This window comes from Solea solea, chromosome 16 (assembly GCF_958295425.1).
Source record: "Solea solea chromosome 16, fSolSol10.1, whole genome shotgun sequence".
Taxonomy (NCBI): Eukaryota; Metazoa; Chordata; class Actinopteri; order Pleuronectiformes; family Soleidae; genus Solea; species Solea solea.
The window spans coordinates 18,722,195-18,733,669 of record NC_081149.1 but is presented as its reverse complement, the minus strand read 5'-3'; the positions used below and the strand labels follow the sequence as shown (position 1 = coordinate 18,733,669).

At 38.7% G+C, this 11,475-nt stretch overlaps 1 protein-coding gene across 2 annotated transcripts; it reads left to right on the top strand.

Moving 5' to 3' along the window:
* The first annotated feature begins 863 nt into the window (after positions 1-863).
* Positions 864-10,119, top strand: LOC131475880 (phosphoribosyl pyrophosphate synthase-associated protein 1). Of its 2 annotated transcripts, XM_058654242.1 has the most exons (11): positions 864-1,554; positions 1,893-1,945; positions 2,567-2,633; positions 2,733-2,905; positions 2,989-3,104; positions 3,200-3,255; positions 3,398-3,543; positions 4,450-4,491; positions 6,525-6,595; positions 7,549-7,695; positions 8,343-10,119. In XM_058654242.1, exons 1-11 carry the CDS (start codon positions 1,472-1,474, stop codon positions 8,499-8,501), a joined length of 1,113 nt encoding a protein of 370 aa, XP_058510225.1. In that variant the 5' UTR covers positions 864-1,471; the 3' UTR covers positions 8,502-10,119. The 2 variants fall into 2 exon arrangements, with proteins under 2 accessions (XP_058510225.1, XP_058510226.1); XM_058654243.1 differs by lacking the exon at positions 4,450-4,491 and having other exon boundaries at positions 866-1,554.
* Positions 10,120-11,475: the final 1,356 nt, after the last annotated feature.

The following is an 11,475-nucleotide window of genomic DNA, read 5'->3' as shown; positions in this document are numbered from 1 at the left end:
ACAAATATGGTCATGTCACCTGTAATCCTGGCAAAGGCGAGCCTAAACATTAGGATTTAAGTACATTCAAACAAAAATTGTGTTGTTTTAAGGGACATTTTAGGTAGTAGGGTGATGATTTTACCATATGGGGCATTTGCACCGTTCAACCTCAGCAAGAACTGAATATTAAAAGTTTGTCATCATTTGTTGCTGTTAAAATGAAGCCTTTTATGTTTTATTTGCCCAAAACATGCCCCATTGTGTTTCCAACCACAACATTTTGAGTCAGTTTATCATAAATTACAACTACAACATATTACAGCAATGTGCACACTGTGATAATCATACAATACAGACTGATTAAGGTTATGTCAGAATTTGTAAATAATAAAAGCACATAGTGGAGGTCCCTGGCTATTGTAGCACAAAGCAACTTGCACTATTTTTTACCTTTTTTATAAAAAGAATCAATATCATATTGTCATATTATGGGAAAACACTATGCTTTGTTGTACCTCAGGTAGGGTGATTTCAATATTTTTGGTGCCTTCTCACTACGAGCAAACAACAGCGTCACTTGGGTAAAGTCAAATCGGTTCTAAATCAAATTTAAAAGAAAAAATGATTATGTTTTATTTTATTTTATTTTTATTTTTATTATCTGCTGTCTCTGTCTCCTTCTACATTTTAAGCTGGTTTCAACAATTCATTCATTAAAACATTCCACTTGTTCTTGTTCTCTCATATTTATACGTTTTCGAAATATATAAACCTTTTCCTGTAATGTTCTCCCTTATGTGAGGGCAGATCAAAGGCAGGAAAGTTGCCTCACGCACAAAGACAATGGCATGATTATTATTTTGAGAACGTAAAGAAATATACAGGAAAGGTTTTTGAAGAACATTTTTATTTTTCCTGTAGGGGGCAGCATTGCATCTCTCAGGTGTCCAGTCTGCCGGAAATTATTTGTCAGAAGAGAAAATATACAGACAATTAGCAGCATTCCCAGCTAATCTTTCTGTTTTACTATTGTGATTTTAATATTGCGGCCTGTCAAAATGGCTGCTGTGCAAATGTCCTATTTCTAACTCTACGCACAGAGACCATCCATGACAGAGACCGTTTTGGTCTGCAAAAGTGCAGCCGGCGTTGTTGACCCAACGAGGACACCGTACCTCTCAATATGTGTACACAGTTGTTAGGCTACAACTGTGCAACCTGAGTGACAGGTGTCAGTCGAACCGCTGGATACGTCTGCTGACTGACGAACAAAAGGATTTTTTATTTTGTTTATTTTGTGGCTATGCTGTAGCTTAGTTTGTGTCGCACACAGCGGTTCGTTTTGTATTATTTTCGCCTCGCTCACAGTCACGGACAGGCTAGTGTGGCACAGGTGGCTAGCTGGTAAGCTAACGACAACGTCGCACGCACGCGGAGAATCGCTTACACATACGCTGCTGTCGGTGACCGTCACACCAGGAGAGCCACGATGAATGTCGCTAAAAGTGGTTACCGCGTCTTCTCCGCAAACTCGTCCGTAGCCTGCACTGAACTAGCCAAGAAGATAACAGAGTAAGCATCGTGTCTATGTACTGTCCACCACCACTGTCTGCTAATGACTTAGCCTCTTACACAACACTCTGACGTTTAAACTTATAAATAAATACCATCTAACTTCATTTCCCTTTAAAGGATAGGTGCCTTGCAGCTTTAAAAATATGTCACTGATTCACAGCGGATTATAATGTATAATGTTATGGTATAGTGAAATAACGTGTTTATATGTGACCACTGGGTTTGTGTTTGATAGACACTGCACCAGTTTGAGGGAGAGGTGACTGCATCTTCTCCTGCTGCTGCTGCTGCTTTGAGTGGTTATGTCGTAGCTCTTATTTTTTGTTTTTTTTTAGGAGGCTGGGAGTTGAGCTGGGGAAGTCCGTGGTCTACCAGGAATCAAACCGAGGTGAGGAGGGTGTTAAGGCATGATAGAAATGTTTTGTTACTTCCACAGAGGTTCTGCTTGTTTTCCTGCAATTTTTTGTTGATCAAAATGGACTGAATCGAGAAAAACATTGATCATTGCTCCTGGTGGTTTCTTTTCTTTTCTAATTTGTTCACACCCCTGTGTCTTCAGTAGTTGTGATACAATGTTACTTGACCAGAAATTCCTTTACCAGTGATGCCTTTGAGAATACTAGCACTGTAGGGTATATGCTTAAAGTAAACATTGCATTGTTACAAGTTGTAGATCTGCACGCACTGCATATTTTAGTCAAATAAAATTTGCTAAAGTTTGAAAGAAATGTGGAAATAAAAATGAAAGACTCAGCAGATGAAGTAAAATATTTAATCTAAAGAGATCTTAAAACTTAAAAGTGTCGTTAATATCCCATCCACCCATCCATCCATCTGCCTTCTTATTTATTCTCGATATGAGAGTCACAGGGGCGCTGTTGGCAATCCCAGCTGACATAGGGTGAAAGGTGGGAGACACCCTGGACTGGTCGCCAGTCCATCACAGGGTCGTTAATATGTATCTTTTCTAAATGAAGTCATTGTGTCTTATTTTGTTCCACCTGTACAGAGACGAGAGTGGATGTTAAAGAATCTGTTCGTGGACAAACTATTTTCATCATCCAGACAATACCAAGGTAAATACAGAAAATCATGCCGTTTTCAGAAAAGTCCATACCGTATTTTATCACAAACTGCTGTTACAAGAGCATCTGCTCTGTTTCTGCTATGTCTAGAGATGTCAACACAGCCATCATGGAGCTGCTGGTCATGGCCTATGCCCTCAAGACGTCTTGTGCAAAGAACATCATTGGGGTTATTCCTTACTTCCCCTACAGCAAGCAGTGCAAGATGAGAAAGAGAGGCTCAATCGTGTGCAAGCTGTTAGCTTCAATGTTAGCTAAAGCAGGTAAACACTAGTATTGAGCTTGAGGAAATGTGTTTATTTTCCACAGATAAAAACTGTGCCACTCATCTGTCTTTTACCCAAAGGTTTAACACACATCATTACCATGGACCTGCATCAGAAGGAGATCCAAGGCTTCTTTGGCTTTCCTGTTGACAACCTGCGTGCCTCTCCTTTTTTGATTCAATACATCCAGGAAGAGGTGATAAGCATGTTCTAGTGTTAAATACACAAAATTTATGTCTCTGTAAAACCTCCTACACACAAATATTGACACGTTTTCCTTTATCCTGTCAGATTCCTGATTACCGAAATGCCATTATTGTAGCAAAGTCCCCAGCAGCAGCTAAAAGGTAAGTGATGGGCAAAGACCCCCAACACATTTCATCTTCTGTTGTGAAATGTATTAAATTTATCCAAAACTGTCTACCTCATTTCATTTCACTGCAGCATTTTGACTTTCCTAACCCTTTTTTTCTGGTTTTCTCCTTTAAGGGCTCAGTCCTATGCAGAGCGCCTGCGTTTGGGTCTTGCTGTGATTCACGGTGAGGCGCAGTGTTCAGAATCTGACATGGCTGATGGAAGACACTCGCCACCATGTGTACGCAACACCTCGGGACACACAGGATTGGAACTGCCTTGTAAGAACCCACATTTTTGCAAAGTGCTGTTTCGTGTGTCAGGTTCTTTTTTTACAGATTTATAGGTCCACCGCTTTATAGATTTTATGTGACACATTCTTATTTATTGTTTCCTTACACACAGATTCCTTTTTATGTGTCACAGCTTGGTTGAATTTGGCAAGAAAGTCAAGTTTAATATGTCAATACTTCAGTGCATTGACACTATAAGTACTGCCTCTTATATGTGCAATCCTGTGTAGAGCTGAATCTGCTGTTTCTCTCTCATACCATCAACCATTATCTAATAATTGATTTTTGTGTCACTGCATGTTTTAATCCCACAGATAAACTACTTCGACTCATGCTGCATCTACAGCAAGCTGCAACTCTTTACTTACAGAGTGATGTGCATAATAATAATTGACTCATATTCCCTGCCTGTTTCTCAGCAAACACCGTTATTTAAGAAATATTTTTTTGTTGTTTTGAAATACTAACGTAACTCTGGCGTGTAGTTTTGCTCATATTTGCAATGTTAATTATTGGTAAGGCAATGTACACTAAATGGTTGAGTCATTACCTATCAAATGACTGTGTCATTGGCAAATGACTCCACAAAGTAATTGCTTTCAGTGTTCACAATTTAATTTATTTTTTGCTAAAAAGTATTTATAATCGTACTTGTGTTTTATTCTTACTCTTGACTTAAAAAATCCTCCTTTTGCAACAACAACTCACAAATTGCTTCAACCATAATAAGACTTTTTTGTTTTAAGATTTAACACGCTGTGTTTGATGTGACCTTCCTTTTAATTTCTGTCTAAAGAGACTAAAGAGAGGATTTTCCAAGTCTCGGCATCATGTGTTTGTCATGTCAAATACTTGTGCATTTGTGTTAACGTGGTGTTTATTTGTTGGTAATAGCAGGCAAACAACAAGCCCCGTTCCCTGGCATAGAGCTCCCAAGTACGGCCATAAACTTAACTTACATTTGACTACAAATTGATTCCTCCTCTAATGATTCCTCAGTTCATGCATGTGTAAATCAAAGGGTTTGTGTTGCATCTTGTGAAAATACATCTGGATTCTCAAGGGGGAGTTTGTGAAAACTGCCTAAACAGAACATCTCCAGGCCAGTCTGTCACCATGGGCTTCTTACAGATTTGAAACAAGCAATACTCAAATTTGCTGCACCTTCCTAAGATTCCAGACAGACAGTTTTACAAGATGGCCAAAACCCTCTTTTGTATGTGATGTTTTGATTTTATTTTGAAATCCACAAATCAAACCAAAACCATGCCAAACATTTATTTTGTGTTATTTTAATTTGTTTTACTTGTATATCTGGACTCATCTTGCCAATCAACACACAATGCATCCATATTGAACCTGCTCCTAAATACCTGATTAACCTTTGGTCGCCAATGCATGTGATGGTAACAATGAAGCATGCTTTTGAAACCTGACATCTAATGAAGGGAGGCAGAAACATTTTAAGCATAGATTTCACACCGCACAAATCAAAGCTATAGTTCAGATAGCTAGAGTACAGATAGCTATTCTATCAACTATAATATGAAGTGCATTAGGCTTAATTAGTAGTGTCTTGAATGCAACGCCATCCTGTTGTCAAAATTTACTAATGAAATTCATCATCATATTCAATTCTATAGGAGACATGTGGATTAATGAAACAATTGTAGACATCCTAAATTAATGTTAAAGATATCTGACAATACATTTCTCTGGTAGCTTGTTACGGTATCTCAGCAAGTTGTACAGACCATGTAATCATTTGGAGAAGTGTGTGCAGTGCTAACAATGGGCTTTTGCTGTTTTAGAAGTCTGATTGTGACACTGCCAGGTGTTCTGATGCTGTGCGACTCATGGTATTCAGCATTTCAGCACAGTGTTCTGCAAGGCATGCTCCTCCTTTCTCTGCTTCTTGACACTTTTTCCTTCACAATCGGCTTCGCTGGCTGATTGTTTACCAGTTGTTTGTTTCCTTATCCTCTCTGAATGACCATGTTTACATGCACACCAATACTCAAAATGCAGTTTGAAAACCTGTCATCAGCTCTTCAGTTAAAGACGTGGATCGTAGTCAATTATTGTACAATTATGGACTGTCACAAGGTGGCACAGTTATTAGCATGTTGTTTCATTATATTAGTTCCTTTTAACTGTTTTTTGTGCCTTTTGTAGAGTAGTATATTTGTGTTGAGCTACCAAAATACCTAGGGGTGAATAGAATTTATTTGTACCTTGCTCCAAAAATATTTACAAGGCAAATTTAACTGTATATTTTCTTTGTAGTGTGGTTGAAAAACTTGAGCTGTTGCGTCCGCATCTCCTGTAAATAACGTGAGATGTAGTCTGATTATTGTGTGCATGTAAAAGTAGTCGTTGGCAGCAGTGATGTTCGAGTTGAGGACTGACCCCCCCCCAGAACATTGGCAAGTGTGTATGAAGGAATCCTCATCAGCACTTGTCAGCCTCTGTTGTCCTGTGTGAAATGAGACTGTCTGGTGCTTTTCGGTTCATATGCAGACTGCTGCCATGTGCCTGCCACAGCCCAGGCCTGAGGTTGTATGTGTCCATGCAGTCTAGAGACATTGCCTTCTGATTGGGTATCCTGGGCAGAAAACCCTGCCATTTGATTTGTTTTTGCATGGCATGTGCTCTACTAAGTTTAGCATTTCGCTGTAATCTTCCCGGGTTAGGTAGGGTAGAATGGGGGGAGAGATGCTGGCTTCTGATTCAAATTATAAATGATTGATATTGCCTTGTATTACTCATAACTGAATTTGTACCAATACGTTACATAATCCCATAACAACCTTCTGATTTGGGGGTGTCGATTTGCCTAAATCACAAAACATTTTCTAAACCCATTTTACCCAATCTACAGCGAGTCTTTTTTTCGATTATATCAAATGTAATACGCATCGCCTTCATCATGTGGTCTCACAGGTAACCACTTGTGCTTCACTTTTCAGTAATGATGGCCAAGGAGAAACCTCCCATTACTGTAGTTGGAGACGTGGGAGGGAGAATTGCCATCATTGTGGTAAGATGCTGCAAATGCATCAGTGAAACGCACAATGTTGTCAATGCACAATGTTGTCAATGCACATATGATAATCTTTTAGACAGTGCTCCTTGAAATAAAATCATTTTATGTAGTTTTCATTTATTTTAAATTGAGTGCATTATGTAATATTTTCTATTATCTTAAACTTGAACATTCATTCTGTTTTCAACAGCATTTAAATGAGCTTGTATTTAGCAATAGCCACCTCTCTTTGTTACATATGAAAAGCTAAGATTTTATGCGACTAATACATTTTATGCATGTGTATAATCTAGGTTTTGCTGTAAAATAACCATTGAATAGTTGCACTGACCTGATGTTTATACTATGATAACACCTATCATTACATTAAAGTAACAATACAGTATAATAGTGTGATAATAAATGTGTAATACATTAATCACCAAGTTATAGCTTGGTCATTTTTAACTTAACATGTGTTTTGTGCATGCCGGAGAAAAATATGCTTAGTATCAATATTCTTTCACTAACATTTTCATGTGGAATTGTCACACTGATGTAGCATTTAGTAATTCTCATAATAATCCTGTTAGCTGTAAATAACATATTCTCCTCATTCTTCCTCACAGTATTCACATTTTTTTTGCCAAATTACATCAGAAACAAAATTATATTACCAATATTGTACCTGTCTATTACTAAGTGTTGATTGCAAACTATAGCAATCGGGAAAACTGCCCTCCTTTTTGTCCCATTCATTTCTGAAAAGAAGAAAGAATTGGGTAAACTTCCATCAATATAATCAAATTTAGGCTCCTAAGAGTTTGCCTGTTTCATTTCATATTCAGGTAAGTAGGAAGCCAACTAGTTAGAGACCTCATGGTGGAGAGGAAGTGAGGGGATGTGTTTAATTGTTGAGTCTTGGTAACAGTTGTGTTTTTCTTATTTTTTGTTCTGTCTTTTCCCAGGATGACATTATAGATGATGTCGGAGATTTTGTTGCTGCTGCAGAGATCCTGAAAGAAAGAGGGGCCTATAAAATTTATATCATGGCCACACATGGTTTACTCTCTGCTGACGCTCCACGCCTCATAGAGGAATCTGCCATCGACGAGGTGAGGAGTTTACTTTATGTATGACTTTCATTTACTCCCTTGAGTGAAACCTAGAATCCATAACAACCTAATTTGTGCGTAGGAGGTTTTACAGAGACATAGATTCCTGTAATTAACGCTAGAACATGCTTATCACCTCTTCCTGGATGTACTGAATCAAAAAAAGGAGAGGCACGCAGGCTGTCAACAGGAAAGCCAAAGAAGCCTTGGATCTCCTTCTGATGCAGGTCCATGGTACTGATGTGTGTTAAACCTTTGAGTGGCACAGTTTTTATCTGTCTCAGATGATTTACAACACATGGACAAGGCATACAGCCGCAACATTCAAATCTGTTATCTCCTTAAATGTTATCAATGCAAACATACCTTATTGTCAGAGCTCAACGTGGATTATGAACCTTTTACCTCTTCTACATTTGCTCAAGCTCTGTGTATTTGTGTGGACAAATTACAGTCATTCAATGTGCAATTTGTACTATTATATTTTGAAAAGCCTTCAAGCTGGTGAGCGTTCATGCACAAACCAGCTGAAAGATGTGGATACCAAAAACCAAGCTTTTAATTCAGTTAGTCTGATGTTTTTTTTTAAACAATCAAAACTGTCTCATTAAGTCTAACAACAATCTCCATATTCACTGGGTTTTCAGGTGGTGGTGACAAACACTGTGCCCCATGAAGTACAGAAGCTCCAGTGTCCCAAAATCAAGACGGTGGACGTCAGCATGATTCTGGCCGAGGCAATCCGCCGCATCCACAACGGAGAGTCCATGGCCTACTTGTTCCGCAACATCACTGTGGATGACTAGAGCGTCTCCAGCGCTAAATGAGGGCTGAGGTGGGTCGGATAAGTACTGAGGGCAGGTGCACTTCTTCCCCAGTCCTCTAACAACATACTAATGCCATATTTCATATGATGTCTATTATTGACTATTGACACATGTATTCTACTCACTTACAAGAAATTGAAATGTACTAATTTATCTCACGAAAGCTTGTGAAAAATGTATTTCTATTGTTAGGTTGGGAAATGCATCTCGCCCTTTACAGTGTAAGATAAAATAGTACTCAATGAGTGCACATCTCCACCAAGGCGGCTCAGTTTCCCTACAGTGTCAATACACTCCTCTATGTCACAAGGTTAACCATCGTTTTTTAAATAAAATCTGGAATCTGTATCTGGATTGTCACCAAAATCAAATATATCCCCTCACAAAATGTCAGCAAAATTCAACCGTGACTTTGATTTCTGCTCCTCACAGACAGACAGACAGAAAAACGCTGGAGCTTTGATGCGTTCAGTCATATGCTGAAGCTTTTGTTCTTTCCTTGATTTGCAGCTTGAACTGATTGAAAGACATTTTGTCATAATCTGTTGTACCTCATGTTTAATTTAACGACTGAATTTCGTCTGCGAATATTGAAAAGACAAGTTGTTTCGAGTAACGGAACTTTAAACGCTTTAAACCAGTTTCCCTGGATTTGCATTTAATGGGCTGTGTTGTTGCTGATTACAAAGACGAGTCACTGGTGCCCAAACTACTGTATATTTGTATGTTTTTGTGGTAACCTACTGTAAAATTCCTAATGTGGCATACAAATGACTCCATTCATATTGCATTAATAATAGATTCCTGCTGTTACCACAGTGCAGTTGAGGTGAAGCAAAAACTCCCATTTCATACCAAAAGCTGTGGGTAAAATATCTAACCACATAATTTGACCATCCCAAATAAAATTCACTGCCATCATATTGTGGTTGCAGAAGAACATAATTGTGGATGGCTACATTTAACTGGCATTTAATAAGTTTGTTTTGTTTTGTTCAGTAATTGGCTGAAGTGACCCGTTAATGTGCTAGAACTATTTCGACTGAAGATCCATGTAGGAACCTGCACTTTTTTTCTCAACATTAGCACCTTTCTGTGCCCTCTGAGGAAATGTCGGCGTGAAGCTCAAGGGTAAATTTAGTGCGTGTTTCTGCTGATTGACCCTTTTGCTCAGGGAAATATGCTTTACAAGCCAATGCATAATTTATTTAGTTGTTTTGCATTCTTGTCGAGGATTAAAAACTGTTTGTTGAGATTGCCTTCCTTACAGCTGTACTGTACACGTTTGCTTTTTTACCGTTAGTTTAATTTTTGCTATAGACACTGGAATCCTTCTGAAGTGCTCATCGGTCGGTGTTTGACAGCTCAAGTTGCACACTCCGGGCATCTGTAGGCACAACGTTTGACTTTGTCTGTATAAAATGGTGAATTCCAGCTCATGTTTTATATGTCCTTAGCCCTTTGACTCCTTTGTATGTCCTCTTCTTCTGTCGTATCTGTAATGTGAAGGATGTAAAGACAACCCCCCTCTGTCTGCCTCTACAGTGTTTGCCACTGTCTATGAAAATAAAACACGTCTTCACTGTTTAAAGACACATTTTGGTGTTTTGTGGTGAATCACCAGACTTAGACCATCATCCATGTGGAAGTATGTCACTGTCGTACAGGAGAACAAAGCTTTATACTTAGTGCCATTTCTGTTTTGTCTAAACTAGACTACAAATATGCACAATGATGTAAGATTGTGTTTCTTCCCTACAAAATATACAACAAATAACCACCAGCTTTGTTGTTTTTATATCTGACAAATTCTGTGATCATTGGCATTTATATTAGAATGGTGTGACTGAAAGTTCCTCTTGCATTTTAGCAAGATGTCAATTTACCAGTTACATAAAATTAGGGTTCCAGGGCGGTGGAGTACATTAAATACTGATAGTTTAAGCGGTTTTACTGCACATATGTATTTTCTGAATGTGTTCCAGTAACGTGTTTAAGAAGTAACTTTACTGAAAGGTCACTATAGCGTTACTAAGGCAAAAATCTAATGGTTACAACACTGTACTGTATGGGGTACGCCAGTAACATACATACATATACGCCTTATTTGTCTTACACCGGTTGATGACTTGATGTAGTGACAGTACAGAAATCCTGTACTTGTTCAAAACTTCTCAGATATATCCGTCCAACTCTGAGGAGCTTAGACCAAGTTCAGGAGCAGAGACGATCATTTATGTTCGGACTGGAATAACGCAACAAATTTCTGTGTGAACTGTGGACACAGAATTTAAAGTACATACACAGACGAGCAACAATCCACAACAGTGTCAATATGTGCTGAAGGAAAATGTTACTTCGCACCTGTGTTTCTGAAAGTGACTGTCTGCCTCAGTGTCTCCATCCGTGAGCTGTGAGCGAGCGCGACGCAGCTGTGAGCTTAAACGGGACACAAAGAGGAACCAGAGATTCGATAATCGCAAATGAGTTCCTTGTCAGATTCTGGTCAAACAATGCACCTACTCTGAATGTTTTAGGAAAGAGGAAGCATACCTTCTCCCCTCCCCTCTCTTAGCCTTTGTGGCTTTTGGGAGTTTTGCCAAGAGCACATACACAGACTGTGTAGAGAACATGAACAAACAGATTTAACTGGTGCACGTTATCATCGTGTGTACAACATGACAAGTAGGAAGTACCTTTAATTGCCGCTTAATCACTTTACATAAAATATTTATTACTTCCGTGAAGTATTTCTCTTAAGTCTTCCCCTCCTCCCCTCTATTATTATCACTTAATTTCAGTCTTGCGCCACTTGGTGAAATAAAAACCTTCAGTATTTCCTCTTGGTTTGTTTGTTGCATGAGCCTGCACTGAACAGACACAGGTCACTACAGTGTTAACTTGTGCTAATGCATAGTCATTTATAGAACCAGAATACATCAACTGTGGCTAA